This window comes from Micrasema longulum, unplaced genomic scaffold (genome assembly GCF_059751315.1).
Source record: "Micrasema longulum isolate JH-2025_06_02 unplaced genomic scaffold, ASM5975131v1 h1tg001842l, whole genome shotgun sequence".
In the NCBI taxonomy this organism is placed as follows: Eukaryota; Metazoa; Arthropoda; class Insecta; order Trichoptera; family Brachycentridae; genus Micrasema; species Micrasema longulum.
In genome coordinates, this window is record NW_028279016.1 from 515,395 (window position 1) to 540,155 (window position 24,761).

A 24,761-nucleotide genomic window follows, 5' to 3' on the forward strand; every position below is an offset into this window, starting at 1 on the left:
GTACGAAAAAATTATTAAAATATATATTTATAAAAACGAACTTTTTTGATCGACGCTACTAGTTCAAATAAATCAACCAATAATAAGATAATTGTGGAAGATTTCCGTTTTACTTGCCGTAAACGGACCAATCCGCAAAACTGGCCGAGAAGAAACGGAAGAGAACTTGAGACATCACACGCGGAGTCATTTCAGAAATACAAAACTTTAAAAAATCATAGCGCTGATAATACGATACCTAAAAAATTTAAAAAATATTTTTGGCTTAGTTTAATAGTCTATTAACAAATATTTTTTTTTCCAAACCACTATGCTTCCTCATTAGTTCAGAAAGGTCGAGGACATAAATCTCGAAGTGCGTTATAATCTTTACTACATATACACAATTACACAATACGCAGACCGATATACGTAGATATGATATGTGTGTATACAGTATTTATATTATCTGTTCATACATAAGTAATACATAATATAATATCTCAAATCTGGAAATATTCGGTTAACGAATATAAAAAAATACCGCATCATTCAGAAAAGGAGCATTATTTGTAAGGTAAAAAGAACTCACCAATAAATTACAATGATAGAGTATATATTTGAATCGGGAACCCTGAAAATACATCGTCGTGATCGAAGAACAACGACGGATGTGCGAAAAATGCGACCATTGACTTTCTTTTATATTTAATCTAGAAAGGGTTATAAAAAGTTTTATATTCCAGGTTAGAAATATATATACATAGCAAATCCAAGTATCTATTCGTAGGTATACTGGCAAAAAACGTCAACCCGAAAATATGCGGATTTGACTTAATGATGCAGTTTTGTAAAGTTTTTAACGCTCCACGAACTGGCAAAATACACTAAGTCATGATAAATGTTATTTTATCCAACACTTTATATACATATACAATTTATTTCCATATTGCTTTAAGGCAACTTATTCCTACCTACCTAAACCGATCAGTTTAAAAAAATTACAAGTACATGGACATATTCTAGGTAATTATGCAGAATCTTAGAATTTAAAAGAAAAATTTACACTCTACTATGAAGAGAGGAGAGGTGGTGGGAAGGAAAGAAGAAGAAGAAAGGAACAAATCAAAGATTTTGATAGTGACATTTTAATCTTGATTTAAACAAAAATTAAGAAGGGGCGTCTCTAACATTAGTAGGTAAATTATCCTACAGTCGAGCAGATACTATTGTGAAAGAGGAGGCAAAAACTTAGAGTGGTAAAGGGGTATTAACAGGGTACTCTCGTTACTAGAGCGAATTTTTTTTTTACGTTATTTATATTATTTTATCCGACTATAAGCCTTCAAATAGGAATGTCAAGAAGACGAAAGTGAACATTTTTGATACCTCTTTATGTTTGCGTTCAATGGAGGGAACAAAGCTGCCAAAGCTGCTCGCGATATTTCCGCAATGTACGGTGAGGATGCTATGAATTATTGATAAATTTGTTGTATTTTTTTATGTGTCCTTTTCTTCTCTTCATTTGGAAAACAACAGACACAACTTATATTAACACCTAATAATTTTCGGATTGAATAAGCAAATACAAAACGGCTCGCAATAGGGTCTGTTCGCGTTTTTTTATTATTTTTATTTTGGAATAAGCAAAAAGTTACGATAGGAACGGTATTAATATTTTTTGCGAGCGACGTCGGATAAATTTTCTACAAAGGTTTAAAATACTATGCATATTTTGAGACGTTATGCGCCCTGTGAGACAAACAGCACGTATGACGTTTTGGCGCCTAACTTGTACGCGATGTTTATTAGAAGCTAGGTCGGCTGTCGTAACGCGTGACGTCAAAATAACGTAATACCAACTGAGAGCCGTTTTGAATGTGCTTATTTTTAAACCCAAAAATTATTAATGAAAACTCGTTTTGAATACATTAATAGTTTAATAATATGATTCGTAAAAATCCGCTCTAAATATACATTATACTTTTAAAGATATTCCCTACATGCAAAAATACCCTATTGGCGTCGCGTCAACATTGCGTGCATTGCGGTAACGTCATATTTGCCGTTTGTGGAAGAAACCCATACGGCATTAAATAAATAAAAAAACATGAAAAGACCCTACTGTACAAATACTACAATTACCAAACATCAAACATCATTCAAATAGTCTGTGGGAAATAATGAGGAACTTTAGCTCTACTGGAAATTGGATATAATAAATGTTTTCTTGCGCGCGGTAAAAATAAGAGCATTAAATAGTAGGACAAAGTTTCCTTAAAATGTACGAAAAAAACATTTTGATAAAAACGAACTACCTTGAACGACGCTAGTTCATATGAATCAACCAATTATATGAGAGTTATGGAAGATTTCCGGTTCGCTCGCTGTCAATGGACCAATGCAAGGGGCAGAACTGATCGAGAATAAACGGAAGAAAACCTTTGACGTCAGAAACACAAAACTTTAAAAATTCAAAGCGCTAATAATACGATACATAAAAATTGAAAAAAAAAATGGCATTGTTTATTAGGCAATTAACCCACTGAACTTCCTCATTGAGCTAGAAAAGGCTATGGCAAGTTACAATACAATAGTCTATCTTTTCATTTTATCAAATTATTTGTTGGCAGTAAGCTGGATGTTGATAATGTGATTAATCGACTTATTAATTATAAGCCGAATAGTAAATTCTTTTTTAACTACTACGAAGATTGTCACCGAAGTTTACATAGTAACAAGCGACATAGTATTCACAGAGTTTGCAATAAAATTTTTACGATAACTTATTAAATATGACAAAATATGATTATTATTCAGTGGGTTATCAAATTCAATAGAATCGGTCATAAACCTTCATTGTATCGATAACATAATAGCTGCACCTAATAATAACAAACAATTAGTTGCAACAGAGATGGAAAACATTTTTGAAAAGGTAATATTTAAGTCTAGGCATTTACAGGGTTTATGATTTGTCATTGGCTAGTTTAAGAGGCCGCTTTACAGTGTGTTAACATTGTTAATTAAACAAACAAATTATTGCAACTAGGTAAATAAGTACATCTTGCTGGAGGGTGTGATTCTTTAAAATGCTACGAACACTTAATTGCATTCCACCGGCAACACTACTGACTAGTCCAGCTCGTTAGCGTCCACGTCGCGAACCCCGAAAGCTTGCCCACCACATACCGCACACATACACGGAAAATTTGCTCGTTGTCAAACGAGAAAAGCTGCCCGAGGGAGCTCTCTGAAATCTGGTAGCCTTAGCATCTTTGTGCTGAAAGAAAGTAATCCGGAAGTACATAATATGTACTTCATTGGAGTGAGAAGAGAGAGTAGTGAATTCTTCACTGACTGGGATTAAATTGATTAAACATGATCAATTCGCCGAAATGATTACAAAACTTTTTAAAAGCCTTGAAATTCTTTTTAGAAGCCACCAGATCTGTATATCCGACAGGACCTATAACAGGGCCACGGATAGTAGCGAGAAGCTCCATTCGGTAATCATAGAGAAGGGAAAGGGACAAGACCACAGGATGTGTTCAGAAGATTGGTTAGGATATCCGCAGCAGCACGAAGGGGAGTCAACAATATTAAAAACAAATAATTTTTGATTAAATTTACCATGACCTGATAAAAACTGCGTAGTCCAGTGATCGGGGATAACCCAAGAAGATTCTAAGCGCTGACGGATTGAAGGAAAAAAAAGAAAGGTAACCCTCCCTGAAGGGGAAGATTCCCATCGCGATTGCCAAGCATTAAGAAGAGCATTTAAAGTCATTTTTATATATTCGATTGAGACATTCCTTCAGTTGGGAGTAGGCGGAAGCCATCAATAACAGAGGAATGCCTTCTTTTCAGGTGGAAATTTGCAGATCGCCGCTGAACCTCCAGATCTAAAGGAAACAAGCCAGTTAGAACCGGGAGTGCGTCCGTTGAGCATGTCCTATATGCTCTAGAAAGGGCCAGAAGAGGTTGCCTGGTTGAGGTCGCGAATCCCGACAGTGGGATCACACTCATAACGGTGTGATCACAGCAGATAACGAGAGGATTTAAGGCGAGTTTCTGGCGCCTCAAAACCAAAACCAACCAGCCAAGGGAAGGCAACGGGGAACTATTCTGGTTATCTCTGTCCAGGAATTACCATGGCGAGTACATCCAATAAGCAGTTGTCCTGGCTGCGAAATATAAGAGTAGCGCAGTACCGAGATGCTTTCCCTGTAGTGATCGCCAACGTCGGGCGGACCTGACAAGGCACCGCAAGAAGCAGAAGAAATAAGTACAACTTTTTTATGTTTGCAAATATAGCTTTTCATATTAATTTAGAACATTTTAATAGTTGATAATTAGAGTTTATCCTTTTTCATTTGCTCGTTCACCTCCTAATCCGGTTAAAGTTAATTATAGTCCTTAAAATAAAGCTTGATTAGAATCACAGTTGTCAGAAAAAGTGACGACATAACTTTGTAGTAACGTCTAAGGAGTGATTTATAATGACACACGAAAAATCATTCGTATCTGGCGTGTTAAATTATTTTTTTGATACAATGCTTGACATGTAAATCAACGTAATTATATAAAATCAGCTTTAAAACTAAAATAAACCTAATTATTAACGACGATCTTACAAGGTAATAATCATCCTGCAAATTGTTAGAGATGGACAAATTGATCAATGTACATCGATCGAATAAAATAATAATTTATTTGATGTTGTTCCTGAAAAAAAGTATAAATATCTTTTTTTTTTGGTGAATAATTGTCGTAAACATACTAAAATAGGCTTGTTTTTGCGTTTTTATATCAATTTTTGGAAACAGAGTTTCATGTTTGCATGAAAAAACTGATAAAATTGATTTGATCGGTACATGGACAGTGATCAGTGCTTTCCCATCACTAGTCACATTAGTTTGGCAGCTGTCATAAATTAAGCTATATTTTAAGGACTTAAAGATACTTTTAAAAAAGATGATTTAACTTTTACATTCTAAAAAAATCTGTAAAAAATCAAAAAGTTATTGAAAAACAAGCACATTTTACAGTGGATATCAAAGATTAATTCATGAAATAACACTGCAACAGAGAGGAAGAAAATTTTTGAGAAGGGAATATGGAAGTCTAGACATTAAATTTATGATATGTCATTGACGTAACATTCACCATTCTGCATGTTTTAACATCTATGTATCATCAACTCTTCCATCTGTTGACTTTTGTGAAAGAGGAGAAACCTTCATCGATGTGGATGAGATTCATCTGTTTGAATCAGTAAGTTCAGCGGTTTTTTGTTTGTTAATAGAATATTTTTTTTTTATTAGGGCTATGGTTTATTGAAGTTTTTTTATTTTTGTATTTACTTCAAGTGTAATGTCTCAAGTTCTCTTCCCCTTTTTCTCGTGAGTTCAGCCGCTTCGTCAGTTGACTTTCCGTAAACCGGAAACCTATCACAACTCTATTATAATCGGTTGCCTCGGAAGAACTAGATACGGCATGCAAAATAGTTCGTTTTTACTATTTTTTCCATACATTTTCACGAAGCTTCGCCGTAAAATTTAATGCTTTAATTTTTACCGCGCGTAAGAATACATTTTTATATCCAATTTCCCGTAGGGCTAAATTTCCTTATTATTTCACCATATATTTAGAGTATATCCCAAATTTGGAGACAGATACTGGATTCCACCGGATTCCACGTTCCGGCTTCGTTTTGACTTGAAGTAATACAAAATAATCTATATAACGATGTCACGAGTGCTCTAACAATAGTGTAAGTAGTGTCATGTACATCATTAAGTACGGATTAAGGATCGACGGATTAAATAAAACAAAAAAAAATAATAGAAAAACCGTCGTAAAATTTTACTTACTACAATAAATGTATTAAGTTATCCCGGTACTAATATTTTCAAATTGATTTATCGTTTTAATCTATTACGATAACCGAAAATGTTACGAACAATTTTAGATAGATAAAAATAATTTCATGTCATCTTTTTTCTAGAATGAGACTAATGTCTTAACAGAGATGAAATAAATAACTTTTTTATAGCGCTTGTGATTTATCATTGACTGGTTTAAGTCATTATAATATTGAATACGATTCATAACAGAGAAGGGGGTTTCGGTTATTTAAAAGAAGTAGCAGTAAAGAAGTAGACGTAGCAGTAACATTTACAGTTCAGAAAATTAAACTGATTCGTGTAACTGTTTCTAAATAATAGTTAAAAACACCGTGGGCAAAAATAAAAATCATTATTTTCTCTTTAAGAAACAGTTTTACATTGAGTGGTCACGGTTTTTCCACATTTTTTAAAAAATTCATTTAATATCCAGACTAATTTTTCTTTTCTTATGAGGCGAATACAGCTGTTTCTGAAAAGTGACTGTTTGAATTTAAATGTTTTATTACCAAGTAACAGTTTTTTTATCACATGTAATTCATACTAATCTGGCGGGTTACATGCTGGTTTAATTCGAAATTTATTATATTATGGAAAATATTTTAAAGAATAATATTTTAGATATATAAATATACAATTTAATTGTTATTTTACTTCACTGCTTTACTTCGTTTATCAATTTATTTCTTTAATCTATTGACGTATATACACTATACTTAAGTTTGAATAAATTAACTAAAAAACATAAATGGCGTTTAGAAATTAATAAACTTGTGCGATTTCGGAAAATAACCTACTTACTACCCACCCCTTCCGTCAACGGGTGTTATTTATTAAAGTATACGTAAAGGCACTACAAAAAATATTAATATGCTAGAACATAACATTTAAAGGAATGTAAAAATTAATGCAAATAGTTAGTAGACACAAACTGAGAGTTTCGACAAAACTGACCAGAGGTTTTTTTTTCGAAAGATTATCAAACTGAAATTTTCTGTGTCGGTACCTTGTTTTTCAAAATTATTTATGTCCGAAGATGGTGGATCAAACTGGGCGCTTTTATGGATTTTTGGATGGTCCTAGCTCCCACAAGAAACAATTTAACAGAAAAACTAATATAGATAGGGACACGCCCATGGTTAATATTTATAGTGAGTGGAAATATTATTGCCCTATTGTCATAATGTAAAAGCCTATGTAAAAGAAGAATTATAAATGATTTATTAAATTTATATAAAATAGCAAATGGCGTATTGGACGTCCCGGAATTAACTAGTGTTATCAGCTTAAAAGTACCTGTTCGAAATACTCGGCAGCTAAGGTTATTTTTTGAATCTCCTAGCAGTCACAATTATTATTACAATTCACCAATACCTAGACTACACCGGCTAGGTAACGAGTATGGTGAAGTTGATATATTTTGTATGTCTTTATATAAATATAGGTTGAGTATTCAAAAGGTTATAAATTAATTTGTGTAAAATTTCTTAATATTGTTCTTTATTTACTATTTTGTTTTCTCATGTATCTCTATAATAATGTATAAACCTATATGTATGCATATGTATGCGTGTATGTTTTCATATGTAAATTTATTAAATATTTTTCTATGTACCATATACCTATGTTGGTTCATTTCCTGATTTTTACTTATTATTGTATCTTTTAGCTTTTTTTATGTTATCTTTAATTTTAACTAAATTTACATACTCATGTTTCACTGCTGCACTTGAATGTAATTTCTAAAATATGTAAAAGCCCGTAGGGCGTGTAAATTAATAAATAAATAAATAAATAATCTAGAGAGAAAATAGGGGAATACGTCTGCGTGAAGAAAAGCGAGAGGGTTCTGAGTTCGATTCTCGGCGAGATCACAATAATTAAAATGTGAGTTATTTCAATCCTTGGTGTTCTGTGCTGTTATTCACCGTTGTAATTGGGCTTCGTGGCCTGTTAAGTTGCAAAATAAATAAATACATGAAGTTCGCAGTGCTCGCCAATTTATTCATTAGTAAAACTAAATTTTAAACATTTTTGTTATATAAATTTAAAACCTTGAGAGGATACAGGTACCTTACCTAGGTATTTTTTTTTACTGTGCCCCTTTAATAAATTTAATATGGAGGAAGTCGACGATCGCCATTGTGAAACTGTATAGTCCTTCTCAGAACAGGTTATCCTAGTGAGGAGGTATTTTTTTTAAATATAAGTACAGTGCATTAAAGTGTTTAATAAAGCTACGTTAATATGTTAGTGCCTGTCGGTGAACCAAGTAAACATACTAATTTCGTTTGTGTCAGTAGGGACATCAGAATATTTTACTTGAAAACGTTCTGTCACGCGAACATAAACAAAGTTTATTAAATGTTTGAATGGACTGTACAATGTTTTCATAAATATAAGCGCAGGCACGTTCCGGCTTTGCAAGCATCTTGGTGGCATCCATTCAGCTCTTATCATAAGGTATACACATCCATTGAGATATGATATTTTACTAGTAGGCTAAATAGATAACGACGTTATATCACTATCATTTTATCTCGAAGGTATAGAGATATAACATCGGTACAAAACCATAACGGCAGAATCATTTTCATGCAGACAACCATCGATAAACAATAAATTATTTGAGCCCTGCAATAATGAATAGTTTTAAAATATTATCTGAGAAAGCCAATTATCACTTTACTCAGAGTGATATATTTTATAATCTTATCTTAAGCCCTTTCTTTGATCGGAGTGGTATGTATTTGAAGCATTATTTCGATATTATTAACCATTTCAGACCTGAATTAATTCGTGTAGACACAAAAATACGTTTTATTATGTGTGTATAAAATAATTATTAGAAAATTTTCGGTATTTTTAATGTTTTCCTTATCATTTATATTAAAGAAATTATTTAACGTTCATTTTGAATAAACAGTGGATTTAAAATTGATAATCAAACGCCAAATTAATTAAAAATGTGTTATTATCTCGCAATACATGTTTATTCAATCAAATTAATTTAATTTCACGAAAATACGCTCAAAATTTGTCTTACATATAATTTATAAGGACGGCAATAAAAACGAACGTTTCTGTGTAATACTGATTACAGACGTACACAAAAAAATAGAGACGTACTTAGGGGTTCCAGTAACTAAAAACAAATTTGCCGCTTTTAAATTTCGATAGGTTCGAGAATACAATTTCTTTTAAATGTGTGCATATTTAAATCAACGCCTGGGCTAAAGGGGTAAATTTAAAACGAAATTTTAACTAAATCTTTCGAAATTAAATTCTATTAATTTGGCGAATACATCGAGTTCTGTGTCGAAAGAAAATTCTAATGTTTTTTTCAATACATTTTTACTCACAACAGTATAGCAATTTGGTTTCATCAACTAATCAATTCATGAAAACCTACCCATATTATCCGCCTTTTGAAAGACACTTCAAATTTAGGTACTTCTCTTCGGATATTAGTAATAAATTGTATAGTACAAGATTCATCCTACGAATTAATTAGAAGAAGATGCCATAGTGTGCGTAAATTGATGATCCAGGAGCAGAAAGGCTATTTCTCAGACTTGTGCGTATATACATTTAAATTAGCTGTTTATGAATGTATTATTAAGGATAATAAAAATAATCAGAAGCACTTATGTTGTTTTTACCTGCATTTCTGCCAAGTTGCTTACTACCACCATTGAGCGCACCGTGCGTAACACGCGCATGGTAAGGATTGGCGAATCTCATACTGGCTTTGGCAATATTTTTAAATTCTCTCATACGCACAATATCACTGAAAATTATTTTGATACACGAAAAATAATTGTACTTCTTAGCGCGAGAATAATCACTCGATTTCTATTAACTAGCTACCGGTTTATAACACTTGGTAGCAATAAGTTTGCTTGTTCACATTTTCAATGCACTTTGATTCAGTAACACCAAAATATCCGTAAATATACATTGAGTGGTTCTAAAGCCATTTATGGATGTGTCGAATCACATTTATGCTATAGTTAAAGACACACCATTTGTATTATAATATTAAAAGGAACATGAAATTTTGGTAACATTTTAAATCAAGATGTTTTTTTTAATAATTAAAAAAACTACTTAAAAAAACACTGAAGTACTGTTTTTCATAGCACAATTATTAATTCACCCGCATAAAATTTAAATGCCATTTAAAAGTTTAGTTTTTTTGTGTAGAACAATCGAAAATTCGAGTAATTGATCCTTGCTGAAAAAAATGATAGACCATTTAAAAATCTAAAAGTTCGTTTGAAAGCGCGCCTTGCGCGTTGGACTGTTATGAGATGCACGCCTGACGCTGGCGGAAGCGGAAAGGTATCCGCCCATGCGCTGTGCGTAGCGGCGACTGAATACTACGCGACTGGCGATTAGGCCCGAGCGAGCGGCGTAAAGCCGGAAAACGAAAAGGAGGGGGAAAGGCGTCGCGGTGCCGAAGCGCTACGACGCCGACTTCTACGCCAAATTTAAGACACTACCCAAAACGCGAGAAATGATACAAGGAGATGAAATCACCGGGAGAACACGCGATTGACTTTTTGACTAGGGTCGATGTTTATAATTTGGAATATTCGGTGCGTCGGGTTTGAAGCAACATGTTGGTCGCGTAGAGCCGTAGGAGAGAAACAGGTGGTATCACGCGCGCGGGACGTGACGTGTTATCCAAACATTTGGGTTTTTTTCCGTGATTTTAATAATTTGAGCAATTAAGTTTTACGTACCTCAAACGAGATTTTAATTTACCAAATTAGGGTTTACGCCTCCAGATTACCAACAGTCTCATCAAAAGACATTTTATGTAAACATTCATTTGGATCTGCTTTAAGAAAAAAAAATCTCAATAAGATAATGGCGGATTCCATCCGTGGTGTAATGAATAAGACGCTCGCCTCGCGCACAGAAGATCCCGGGTTGTATTGCCGGTGAGAGAACATGATTATTGATAATGATAATGATAATTTTCTCGGGCCCATTTTTTTTATCGGACCAAAATGATATCAAAAAATATTTGTGAAGTCATATTCGATTTGATAACGTTGCCGGAGGCTTATTCTGTCACAATTTCGTTTCGTAAGTGTATTCGTTCGTCATAAACCCATTTCTCTCTAACACAATCAAAATAGTATTTCACTCTCTTTCCCTCTCATACGATACGACTAAATTTACGGAACGAATTAGCTACAGAATAAGGCCACTGGTCATCCGGTGTACCAGTCTATCAGAAGCGAACATACAACTTGCGCTGAATGTCACAAAAGCTTAAAAAAAGCTTTGAACTGAAATGTTGTCATCTTTCAATTTTTTAAATTTATAATACGCCTCCACTAGTTTGGGAGTGATTTTTAGATGTCGTTATCTTCTTCCGTAGAAAGTTCGGCGGGTCGTAAGAAGACAGAACGTAGCATTTAAGTATTGATAGCACGAATCATTGACATATAATACATAGACATGCCCTATAGAGTAAAATATTTTTAAAAGTAGTGACGTACGTGAAACGTACCCATAGTTACTAAGTAACTTTGATTTATACCAAGGCTGCATTCAACTAGCATGCATATGCTACCAAAAATTTAAGGACACTTAATTTTAGTACATAAAAAAGTTTGTATTTTAACGTTTTGACAGTCAACATTCGTTTTTGGTGGATCCCAGATAGGTTTTTTCCTTAAATTCCTTATAGTTTCGTCCCATTTATTTCTTTTCACTGTATTTTTAGGAACGAAAAGCCCACGTTTATTAGATGCTTACATAAATAATGAACGACCAACTGAAATTGAACATGTTAAATGCTTAGGACTAACAATAGACAGACAATTGACATGGACAATTCATATCAACAATTTAATTAGCAAAGTGGCGACTTTATCGAGTCTATTTTTTTAAATCAAAAACTTTGTTCCAATAAAGGAAAAAAAATTAATGTATGAAGCCTATGTAAAAACTAAAATATGTTATATGCAACTACTATGGGGAACAGGAAATCAAAATGACATAAACAGACTACAAAGCCAGCAAAATAAAATATTAACGTTAGTATATGACCTTCCCTATCTAACAGCAACTAAAGAACTTTTTGAACAAACTAAACAATTTAATGTAACTGAACTCTTTAAACTAGAATCTTTAAAATTTATTCATAAATTAGCCACTGATGTAATTGTAGACGAAGAATTAAAACTTGAAAAAAACTGTAGTAAACATGAACAGAATACGAGAATATCAGAAAAATATCATATACAATCTTTTAAAACGAGAAAAGGGCAATCGAGACTAATAAACCATGGATTGAAACTATACAATAAACTACCAGACAAAACTAAACAAAAGACTCAGACAACCTTTACAAAAGATGTTAAAAATATTATTATGAACAGTAGAATATGAATTTTAAAAGTGAAAATATTTTGTTAAATGTATGTAACCCGTAAGGGTTTATCAATGAAATTTAAATGTAAAATATATTTATATATTTTTTTAAAACGTATTTCTATCAGTGCATCACTATAACTAAGACGACCTTCGCAATTGTGCCGCAAGGCATAGTTTGACGTTTACAAAAAATAATATTTATATTTGAATATGAAGAGTTTTAAGCTTTGTTAATCACTCGTAAACAAATATTTACCAATCCTAATCTTTTTTGCAATGTTTATCCGAAAGGTTTTTACATGCTTTCATGACACAAACATGCATTTTTATTACGATTTTGAACGTCACGCCTGGCAAGCGGTGGAAGGGCAACTAAATACGCGTTGGGCATCATGACTTAGCGTTTGGGCATGAGTTAAGTGTCATAATTTCTGAGGGCTCGAGGCATGTCTAAGTATGAATATGTCAATGGCATAAATTCATAAGCGTATCATTAAATTTAATAATATTGTCATATTTATTAACAGAAGCACAACTGAATTCAAAAATATCAATACCCTTAAACAGTGGCGGCTGAAAAGGTTGAAAATGGGGGAGTCATTTCTTTTACAACATAGGTACATTTGTATTTCACAATAATTTTCAAATATTTTTTTTTTGTGAAAATGCATTAATATATCTATGCCTTTATAGATTTTTCCAATATGATACACAAACTAACAAAATACCTAATATGGCGAGTGCACTTTATCTTGGCTCATAGAGTTTTTTAAAAGGGTCCTAATTAAAAGGGTATTTAGCGTCGAAAAACATCCTTCGCTCTCAACTGCCGTCATCGTAGTTCCACAAATAAAAAGTACTAATAAGTACATTTAACTTTTAAAGAACAAACAAATTACAAAATATAAAAAAATATAAAAAATTTACCAGTCAATATGAGTTTAGTGCATATACGAAACAGGACCCTAACAAACACTAGGTACTTGAACACGTGCAAGAAACAATATATTATAATAATATTAATTCACAAAGCTCATTTCAATCTTGTAAAAAGGGACGAGAAAATATATACTTACGTTTATCCTTTCCATTAAGAATTCGTACTTTAAGTGAAGGTATGTATGTGGTGATTTTCACAAAAACGGCGCTATATAAATTATCCAAATAAATATATGTATAATACGCGGGAATTCATTTATCATCGCATCTCTTCCAGTCTAGACCAATGCCAATATCATTTTATTGTTATCTTCCTTGTTTCATATTGTTATCTCCCAGGACAGTGCCCGCGATCGAACTAATTTTAGGAGAAATGTTCCGATGTTCATGTACGCGCGGGACGTTTCATCTCATTCTTTCTCATAAGAAAATCTAGAGATAAAACATTAGCTTTGGGACAGTTACAGAAATGACCCGCGCATTCGACATAACATGAATATTTGGCGGCGCACGTGCTTAATAGTATTCTAGATAACATCTATAAAAACGTGAAGATTAATCTTCATGATCCACTAATTGCATTATATTATATACTTTCTTTATAATGTATTTTAAATTAATTATTTTAATTGGTGGCAAATTTTGGGGGGTCATTGACCCAATGGACATTAGGAAAAGCCGCCACTGCCCTTAAAACTCTCTTCTGTTCCCTAGTTCGCCCGCACTTAGAGTATTCCTCTGTTATCTGGTCTCCATATTATGATGTTCACATCAAAAACATTGAATCAGTTCAACATCGTTTTTTAAGAAAGATAGGCTGGAGGTTGGGTTAATCCAGAGACCGATATACGTATATATCTTCTCTTCAAGACCGTCGAAATAAATCCGACCTTCTAGTCCAATGTAAAATTCTCAACTCACTCTTTGATGCGCCTGAACTACTGGGCTCGATAAAATTAAATATCCCGACTAGAAACCTCAGACAAAACTTAATCTTTCATATCGATAACCATAGAACTAACTATGGTTTTCATTTCCCTATGCCCAGAATTCTTAGGTCTGCCAACAAACATCCCAGTATTGATTTCTTTGATAAAAAGCTGTCTTCTTTCAAACGATCACCGAATCAAATTAAATTATAAACACTTTTCTCCCGCTTCCACTCCCACCAAGTCTAGTATATACCAGTGTGTCTTTCTACTTTACTTTATAATAATTTTCTATGTACAAATATGTCCTTAAAAATGCCCATTGGGCTTATATATGAATAAATAATAAATACATAAATCCTCATAGAAGTCACGCAGTAAATCATACAGAAGATTTCACTAAAGTAGGAACTCATTCAACTATTATATATATTACGTAGGTGTTGTTAGTAGTCACTGGGTACTAATTATTAACAAATGAACAAATTAATGATAATGCAAACCTGAATAATCTCTTATCTCTTTCTCGCTAACACAAGTCATAGGTGTCTCCATCGCGCGCGCGGAGAACTAATCAGCTTGATGACGAACAAAATAATTACTCGTTACATTGGAATAAGTATCAAATGTACTTACATTGCACGAAATACACTTTGAACAGTTAACATAAGGAATAAAGTTCTCTGAATCTGAGATGATACATGGATATGGGACGATTATCATAATAATTTAATTAATGTGATTGGACTATCAACTTGAATCCGAGACTAAAAGAAAACTTCCGTATTGTCAAGACATAAAGCTGTAAAATCATTGGTACTGTCTCACTTAACGAATAAAATACTTAAATTTATAATTTTCATAAATATTTTTTTTACACGATAATTCAATCAATGTATTTTCTGATATCGTCTTAAAGCTTACAGAGTGCGGTACATTGATTACATAAAACCGGTCGACTAGGTCATAGATTTAAAGTTAACTAATGAATCTCAAAACGCATCACACCAAAATAAAATGAATTCATTGATTGATCACAATTCACAATGATAATTCAATGAATGACGAAGTTCAGAGGTTTTTAAATTGTTTTAAAAATTTTAAATAAACTAAGATTAAAAAAATGTTATTGTCAGCCTCGTGGTGTAATGGTCAGCGCGTTACCCTACCATGCTAGAGGTCTCGGGTTCGATTCCCGACATGGTTGACATAAGAAAATTATTTAAAAGGGTGTTTCCGCACAAGAATTTCTGAAATTACTTCGAATGTGACGTCTCAAGTTCTCTTTCGCTTATTCTCGGTCAGTTCTGCCGATTGGTCCCTTGACGGGTAAGTAAACCGGATATCTTTCACGGCTCTCTTATCATTGTTTGATTCATATGAACCAATGACGTCGCTTAAAGTAGTTCGTTTTTATTAATTTTTTCGTACATTTTCAAGAAACTTTGCCGTATAAATGAATGCTCTAATTTTTACCGCCCGTAAAAAAACATTTTTGTATCCATTTTCCCATAGGGCTGAAGATCATAATTGTGTCTAATTTCAAAATATTTTTTAAAATAATTTTACAATATTTTGAGTTTGTAGACAAAAGACTGTTACGCAGCGTGTAAAGTGGCCACTTAAACCAGCCAATGACAGGTCATAAGACCTGTAAATTCCTGGACTTCCATATTCCATTCTCTAACGTGTTCTCCATCCCCGTTGTAATTTGTTAATGTTACAACTCCATTTAAACTACATAAGTATTGTCCTGTGATGGGTAAGTTGGGACATTTGCAATTCACATATTAACCGCCCATGTAAATATGTAATGCAATCCGAGTGCATATAATTATACTAGATCATTTATGCGTGTTAGTGACTCATAATTAAATAAAAATGACAAAGTGTTATAAAAAACTACAGTAATAAATGTCGTCAGAGCCAACGCCAGCTTTTCACTCAAATTTACTCCCCTTGAAAAATCCAGGGTGAAACTTTTTTTCAGTCTTAAATTTTGTAAATAAAGAAATTATAATTATCACAAGTTGTGTGAAGTGGGCGCTGAAGTAGTTTATACACAATAAGTAGGCGGAAGAACGTATACCGTGCTTGTTTTGATAAGGCGTTTGAAAAACTAGCTACATTAAAAAAAAAATGTTTTGTTTGGATACAGAAATCTAAAAAAGAGAGGTTTAAAAAAAACGAAAATGAACTCCCGAGATACTCTTAACCGGATTTAGGAGGCAAAAATTGTTTTTGAATGTTATTTTAAGTACGCTAGAATATTTCAGCCACTCACTGGCACCTTAAGCGTAATACTGACTTACATCTTACCTTTGTGTAACAAAAATGATTAAGTTAAGCTGCGGTTGGAGTATCGATGCGGTGCTCTAAGCACTAACGCGGGGAAAGTGGACGATGATGCCGATGTTTAATTTAGATAGCTATCTAAAAAATCATACGGCATTAAAAAAATATCAATCATAATAAGTTATGTTCAGTTGTCTATCTATCTGAAAGTTGAATCAATAAATATCATCCATCAGAGTCTGTTATAAAATATATATAATTTATTTCTTTAACGAGTTATACCTCTTACAAAATATAACTAATTTTTTTTTTTTCTCAAATATATTTTTTTATCCCCTTTTTCTTTCCTTGGTCCCTCTTTCTCTCTCCTTCCAAACTCATTATCTGATCTCACATTTTCTCATAATTTGTATAACCTAATGTACTTTTTTATTAATGTCAATATGTGCAAGCCCCACCTCCCAATTGAAAAAAAGCTGTTTTTATTCATTAATTAGGTATTTTGTACTTTTATTTTAACTTGTGCAAGTATCTTTTGATATACATTTATGGTTTTTTAGTCCAAAATTTTGACCAATTTCTTCTTTTGACCAGTCTGTTTTTTTGGTTGGCTGGAAGATATTGCTTTTAGCAATGAGTCCGCGAAAGTACTTATTATTTGTACTCGAAGTTTTAAACAAATAAATTGCAAAAACAATGTTTGCAACAAATAAAAAAAAAACACTTTTGTATATAAACAATATGAATGGACGATTTCATTGGCAAACGTAGAAAACGAACAAAAGCACTTTATTTTATTTTGTGTTTTTTTTTTACAATATACATAAGAGGTAAAACAGAGTATTCAAAAAATAAAGGATAATTACGTAGCAATGAAATACAGATTTACAGTAAAAATAGTAAACCCATAACTTTAGTATACAAGACAAAAAAAATAATTAAGAAGTGACAGGGGCAATGTATCATTATGTAATACCCTGAGTGTAAAACCAAAGTACGTGCGAATACTGTAGTTAAGAGATATGGACGATTTTAGATTTATTTTACTTTGCTTGAAAACTGGGTTGTTTTCATGTTTTTCTGTGCCTTAATATTTTTATTTAAAATGATTTCTCTTTTACATACATGAGTATTATTCGAGAGTGTTTTGCATCAATACAAAAAAAAATAGAAATTTACACTAATTAATCAGCGCCAGAGAATACATAGTAATAATTACAGTTTGTAAAATAAATACTCAAAAAGTATCCATTTTAATAAAGGACCGTTTTTTGAAAACTCGACATTCGCTTGAAACGTAATTTTTCAGGAAAGGGTTTTTTGTGATTCGCGTCAAATCGCGTCAACAATCTTAGTTTTAAAAAATTACACCAAACAACTTAGCCTAAAGGCAATATAATTTATATACATATATAATTTATGATTTCTTTTATATTTCATTAGCACCCAATATAAATGACTGAAATTAGGGATACACAATAAAATATCGTGATTTGAATCGGACTGATATTTTTTGAGCCGGTTTTTAGCGTGTTATGGTAAGTTTTTTTCAGTAGCTCAATCACAAATAACTATCGACGTGATAAAAATTTCTCATCATAGTTTATCGTATTCGGGTTCACAATGGAACATCCGCGAACACCAAATATTAAATGTCAAAATATTTACGTTTCGCGACGTACAGGTAGGTAATCCAGCTGCGCAATCATTTATTTAAATTTCATCGGTTTAAATATGGAAAATATTCCAAGTCTGCTGTTTTCATTTATTTATTTATTATTTCTCATGCTTTTATTGCATTTAGCCGGCGGTTGGCAGGCCAAATGTCAAGAAAAGCAGTCGCCATAGTAGGTAAATGCTATTTAATTTTCACTTTTTTGTATAAGATACTCCTTACTATTTTGCAAATGCAATATATTATATTATTTTTAATAATAAACGCCGATTTTTGCCGCCGCCAGTGAACTGTATTTATTTAGAAGGAAAACAAAAAACAAACCGACACACGCGTTGACTATGACTGCGATAACTTAAGCATGTTCATTATTGTTCATTGTGATCGCTCAAATGTTTAGCATATTTTTATGCACGTCGATGGTTATTGATTGATACGTCTCGACACTGACTTTATTTTTTTAAAATCCCAAATCGGCATGTGGTGCGAATATCGGGTTAAAAAAAAAATACATTTTTAAATCTACATTATTTCCATGTTTATTTACCACCAGGGGGAAAAGGGTGAGTACTGTGCATAGGTCAAACTGTGCGAGCTAACGGAGAAGATGATATAGCTTGCCTAGTTGTTGCCACGCTGTCACACAAAAAAAATTTCAAGAGTTCGAGACTGTCAAAAACATTATTTAATAATGAAAAGCCTTATTTTTTTTGTAGATTATCATCAAAATCGTTCACCAATCGCGGCGTATCTTGATCATTTTTGTTACACGAAGGTAATATGATCAGTCTTACGCTTAGCACAAATAGCAAATATTGCAACACACAGATGTTATTATTACATTATGTACATTATGTAAGGCTGAGACATGCATTATCGACAAAAACAAGAAAGCAAATAGCAAATATTGCAACAAACAGCAAATATTGCAACACGTTGATTTTATTATTACATTATGTAAGGATGAGACAAGCATTATCGACAAAATCAAGAAAGAAGCTCTGCGCTGGTTTGGACATGTAGAGCGAATGGACAGCGAAAGAACGGCTAAGAATATTAACAATGCGAATGTTGATGGATGCAGAAATAGAGGAAGACCGAGAAAGACATGGCATGACCGAATCCAACAAATACTTGAAGATGGACATTTTAAAAGTCGGAATAATCGGCGCGCGTGCACGAGCAGATGTATGAATGTAGAGGAAGCGAGATCTGTATGCAAAGATAGAGTGACGTGGCGTTCTATCCTCTCTGCCTACCCTCACGGGGAAACGGCGTGATGGTTTGTTGTAGATTTTGATTTCAAGCTAAACGTGGGGATTATATTTTTATTCGCACGATTTGTCAGTGATGGATATAACTCGTTTTGCAAATGCACGATTCATGTTATTTTGTTATCGCTGCAGCACTGACGACTGGCGCTAGCACTGGACCGGTTCTGTAATAGGATCCGTGTTATGTCTTATCGGGTGTGTTCAGAGTTCCACACTTCCACGGTCCGCGCTGCGCCGGGCGCCGGGCGCCGGGCGCCGGGTCCGTGCCCGCACTTCATCTCTACTTCCATAATACAGTCCGGGTGTGGGGTGTGGGGTAGAGGTCGCCAGAGATTACAAGTGGATCGCCGACACGTGAGAATGAGAAGCAGGCAAGCAGGCAATGCGAGAGAAAACGAAGCAAAATAAAATAAATACACGAGGGTATTAGAAGCAAACTAGGAAATCTCCACCTAAAGCGGAAAATTAGTTATTGATGCCAAAATAAACTATTAAAAATCTATTATATAAATAAAAGACGAGCGATATTTTAATCCACAAATTTGGAATATCCAGTGACCGGTTTCATCGAGACCAGTCTCGAAGATGTCGCGAAAGCGATGAAACCGGTCACTGGATATTCCAAATTTGTGGATTAAAGTATCACATGTACTCCTGTTCTTCACTGCACTACATATATGTATTATTATGTATCCTCATATATTTTCTACTAATATGTAATGATATATTTTTCTTTCTCTTATCAATTCATTTTTAATTTTTGCATTTTTCTTTGTGTAAAATGCATTTCTGTCTTCATATTTAAAAATGCACTTCTGTTCTTTCCACTTTTATACTAATATGTAAAGATGATATTTTTGATATTTTTCTTTTTCTTCTAAAAATCATTTATATATTTTTTGCTACTTCTTTGTAAAATACATGTCTGTCTTTATTTGTAAAAGCCTAAAAGGCGGTAAAATAAATAAATCCCTCGTCTTTTATTTATATAAGAAATTACAATGAACTTCCGTCAAGAGTTTTCATTTACAAACTTAAATGTTTTATTAAAAATCTGCCTATCTAAATGATAGCGTAATTCAAAACAGTCTCTAAATCTTGCAAAAAAGAATTCAATTATACTACTTGGCAAACTTAGCATTCTCCATAATTAGAAATCTCACAATTCTTTTTTCATAGTTTTTCGCAAATATCTCAGTAACACTCCTTCAATGGAGATTTCCAAGTTTGCTTCTAACACCCTCATATACAGGGTGTTTTTTAAACCCTGTCACATCCGAAACTACGATGACCAGTATGGGCAAAAAGACAAAATAGCATATTAAAAAAATATATATAACACAATTTTTTTTAAATAAAATGTTGAAAAAAAAAACAAATGGTTGTTTACTTCTGCAGGGGAAAAACGAGGGGAGCGCGGCCGCGCGATTATCGGCATATCAGACTCCCCCCCCCCTTTTCGTTTCTCCGCTGCAGAAGTAAGCAACAATTTGCTTTTTTTTAAAATTCTTTTTTTAAATGTTATTCGTTCTAAAAATGATTTAAATGTGCCAATATGTCTTCTTGCTCATACTGATCATCGTGGTTTCGGATGTGACAGGGTTTAATGAACACCCTACATACATTATATTATATCTTAACTTCTAAGCGTTTATTTGACTAAATAATGAAAAATGTTACATTGATTTATTTTATTAGGTGAATAACTGAGCATACGATATGTCGCCGCCAAATAGTTAAATCAGCCACTCAACTGAGCGGCAAGGCTATTCATTAAACGTTGGCATTCAACTGAATGGCTAGGCCGTTCGTCGAATGAACATTTAACGAAACTAAAGAAAAGTTTAGAGCCGTTTACCCTATTTTATTTGAATACAACAATAGTAATAATTGTTTTATTTTTTAATGATATTTTTATACGAAGTTCAATAAGGTTAGGTTAAGTTTAATAACAAAAAAAACAGTTTTTTTAACATTTATTTTAAACATTTTACTCATTCGCAGAATAAAAAATACATTTTAATTAATAATTTTTGATTCCCGAGAAAACGTTCGTTGCATTGACCACGCCCCTAATACGTCATGATTCAGTTAAATTTTAAACTTTGTGGCCGTTAAAATTTAAATAGAACATCGTCACAAATCTTGACTCGATTGTCAGGGCCAAACATGTCGCGTTTTTGTAAAGACATCTTTTTCAACAATGTCATTTTAAAAATTATGTATGAAAACATTTCCACACAATATCCATATTGATTTTGAAAACACATTAAAAAAAATCTATGAAATGTTTTTATCGGTTTAAGTAGTATGTGTTATTTCCCTGTTCTCGGCTTGAGTACCTAAGGCCCGTGCTTTTGCTGCAAGCTGTAGCTAAGTTCGTGATTGATAATCCTAGAATGGTTGTTGTCCGTATGGGCGTCTCTATAAGAAGGCCGCGAATTATCAACCATTTTAAGATTTATTTACATTAATATTATCTTTTTAAAATTTTCTCCATTTCTTTCAAACTTTCTAGAGAGGAAATCCAGTACCTACTTATCCTCTGACATTTGAACATACTCTAATATCGTCGTTTTTTTATATATTTGAAACGTAATACGTCTAGCAATCATTTTTCATCACCATCCTCATATCCACATCTAATGGTGCATAGGGCTCTGCATTGGATCTCCAATAGCAGCCTTTAGTGATAATTTGTAATGTAAGGTAATAGTAAAACTCCAATTACCCGGATTATTGAGTGCCGAACGTTATCCGGGTATGCAGAAATCCGGATAGTTGGATTAAGTATAAAAAAGGCAATATTTTGAAAGAAATGGATCGGGTTGTGTTTCCGTGGCTAGTGTTGCGGACTCACGGATCAGAGGTACAAGGCTCGAACCCCAACTTGATTCATTTTCTAATAGTGAGTTATTTACAACTCGTTGAAAATGGCCCCTAAATTAAAATATTTGGGTAAATTATAAGAACGCAAATATTGTTTGTTTTTTTACTAAGAAAAAAAAACGCAAAATTTACTCTCTAAGATCAGCATGTACAGGAAAGTTAATTGGCCACTAGCGCCCTTTTTTATTTATAAGAACATCTCTTTTATTTTTAATTTTCTGATAACGCTCCGGATATTTGGAAATCCGGATGACTGGAGTTAAGATAAACGGAGTTCTACTATACTTAATACATACGCAAGATAACGAGTCTCATGCTTCAAGCACCGGGTAAGATAAAATAGTATAGAGAAAAACCACATACTTTTTTAATATCTCACGTCGACCTTGCCAGGGATTGAACCCGGGGTCTCAAGCACGATAGAGAAACTTACTAACCAGTATCACATCATAAGATAAACTAATTTACACTTGATTTCATATTTCAGGATTTTTTAACCTGAAAATTGCCATTGCATACTTGAAAATACTCCTTCAGTTTCTTGTTCTACTATATATCGTCGACAACGACAATGAGGGGTAAAATCAACAAAACTGTACATTTAAACTTGGTTATTACGAGGAAGATGGGACCACTTGAATTTTCTCGTTATAAGCGTTACTCGTTATACCAGAGAAAGGTTTTTTTTATACAATCGCTATTGCACATTGTCACTAAGTAAACAAGTAAATACATATGTGTACATATAATTCATACAGAACATTTTTACAAGGGTTAGGTTTTAATTGATCTGGGCTGGTATTCCAAACGAAATTAAAGCGCGGTATAGCGCGTTTTTACTTACTAAATACGCATTATAGCGCGCTGTAAACGCGTTCGGAATACCAGCCCTGGTCTAGAACTCATTTGATATCGCCGACTTTTTATGTTTATTGTGTATTGAAATAAGCCTAGAATACTAAAAAATCTAAAACAACCACGTAAAAACCCCCGAAACAAGCATGTCATTCATAAACTACAAAAGCAGCTGTAAATTGTAACAATGTGCCGAACCGGCACTTACTAAGTTCACAAAGCTTGGATTTTAAAAAAAACATGTGTGTTCATTTTTCAATATTGTCGGCGAAAAATCCAATTAGGTACTTAGACACTTACATAGCTATCATAAACATAATCCGATCCCAATGCCCGGCGGTATTTATCCTTTACGTTAGCCGACGGTTTGGATTTTAAGTTTATAATTCGAGAATGATTTTTTTAACAATTAAAGATTTTTTGTGAAATTTTTGACAGTATTTTTGTTTGGTATATCCGAGAAGTAGCTCGTTATAACAGTGAATAATTGTATGGAGAAAATCATGAACTAAAATGTCAACTTATGTTTCCTCGTTACATCCGAGATCTCGCTATTTCCGTGATCGTTATAACCGAGATCGACTGTATATTAATTCAAAATTTGCTTTTCGAAAGGTTGCTTTCAAAGAGTAAATTAGTTCATCAATTTTATTTTATTGACGGCATCATTACGTTACGATTTAAATTCAATTATTTATTGGCCAAAAAAATATAAAAAATGCATTGACTAAAATTGGATAAGTACACGAGTATACCGGCGTTTGGATTTGGACTATCAACACATCGAGGTGTCATATATTGCTAAGTTATTCGACCTGAGTCATTCGATTAATAAGGTCGAATAAATCGATTGATAAATAAATCGATGCAAAACGATACCCAGTTAGAATGCAAAGCAATGTGCATTTTGTGCACAGTAACTTTGCAGTTATTTGAACACACAATAGTACATATACATACGACATTATATCGCAAGTCTTTATTACTATAATTAATTCGCCGTACTCATTTGTTTTTGCGATGATCCGCCTACTGATTTAAGTCAATATCAATAGTATGGATAAACAGTAAACATGATAAAGTGTAAATCCGCCAACGTGTTACAAACAAAAGATCCGAGGCCTTACCTATTTACACTTTACACAATTTACACTGGTCAAAATTCTACCAATATGCCTAGCAGGGGCGTGCGGTGAGGTTTTAGATCAGGGAAGCAGTCACTTGGTACTAGGTACATAGGTAAAATACGTGCCTACTACAAACACAGTAATTTGAATTATTGAAATAAACTAAAAATAAATTTTATGCCATAATTTTACGATAAGAGTTTTTTTCATAGTTTAATATTATAGTACCCTCTTGTCAACCGATTTAAGTGGTAAATTTGTTAAAAAATAGTCACAATATATGAAAAATAAATATGGATTGGTTTGTTAGATTTGCTTCCACAGGGATAGTAAAGATCTCATTTTGCGCATGCGCAGACCTGTAAATTGTCACAATCAAATTTTTTTAAATTTATTTTTTAGGGAAGCATTGGTTCCGTCCAATCTATGGACGCAAGGCGCGTGATGCCTAGATTTTTAAGTAAGGCTCAATGTCATTAATTTAAAAAAAACTT

The 24,761-nt window shown here is 33.1% G+C and overlaps 1 protein-coding gene across 6 annotated transcripts in view; it reads right to left on the minus strand.

Annotated features, from left to right (window-relative positions):
* The window catches only part of NFAT (nuclear factor of activated T cells 3), an 89,671-nt gene that overhangs the window by 47,733 nt on the left and 17,177 nt on the right, over positions 1-24,761 (minus strand). For 2 of the 6 annotated variants that reach the window (XM_088238227.1, XM_088238229.1), the window contains exon 1: positions 9,551-9,958. The exons of 3 other annotated variants lie outside the window; for them this stretch is intronic. In XM_088238227.1, the coding sequence (XP_088094353.1) occupies positions 9,551-9,665 (115 nt within the window). In that variant the 5' untranslated portion in view covers positions 9,666-9,958. Of the gene's footprint in view, positions 1-9,550; positions 9,960-24,761 lie in introns of those variants that run through there. One more of the 6 variants, XM_088238226.1, reaches the window with a different exon arrangement.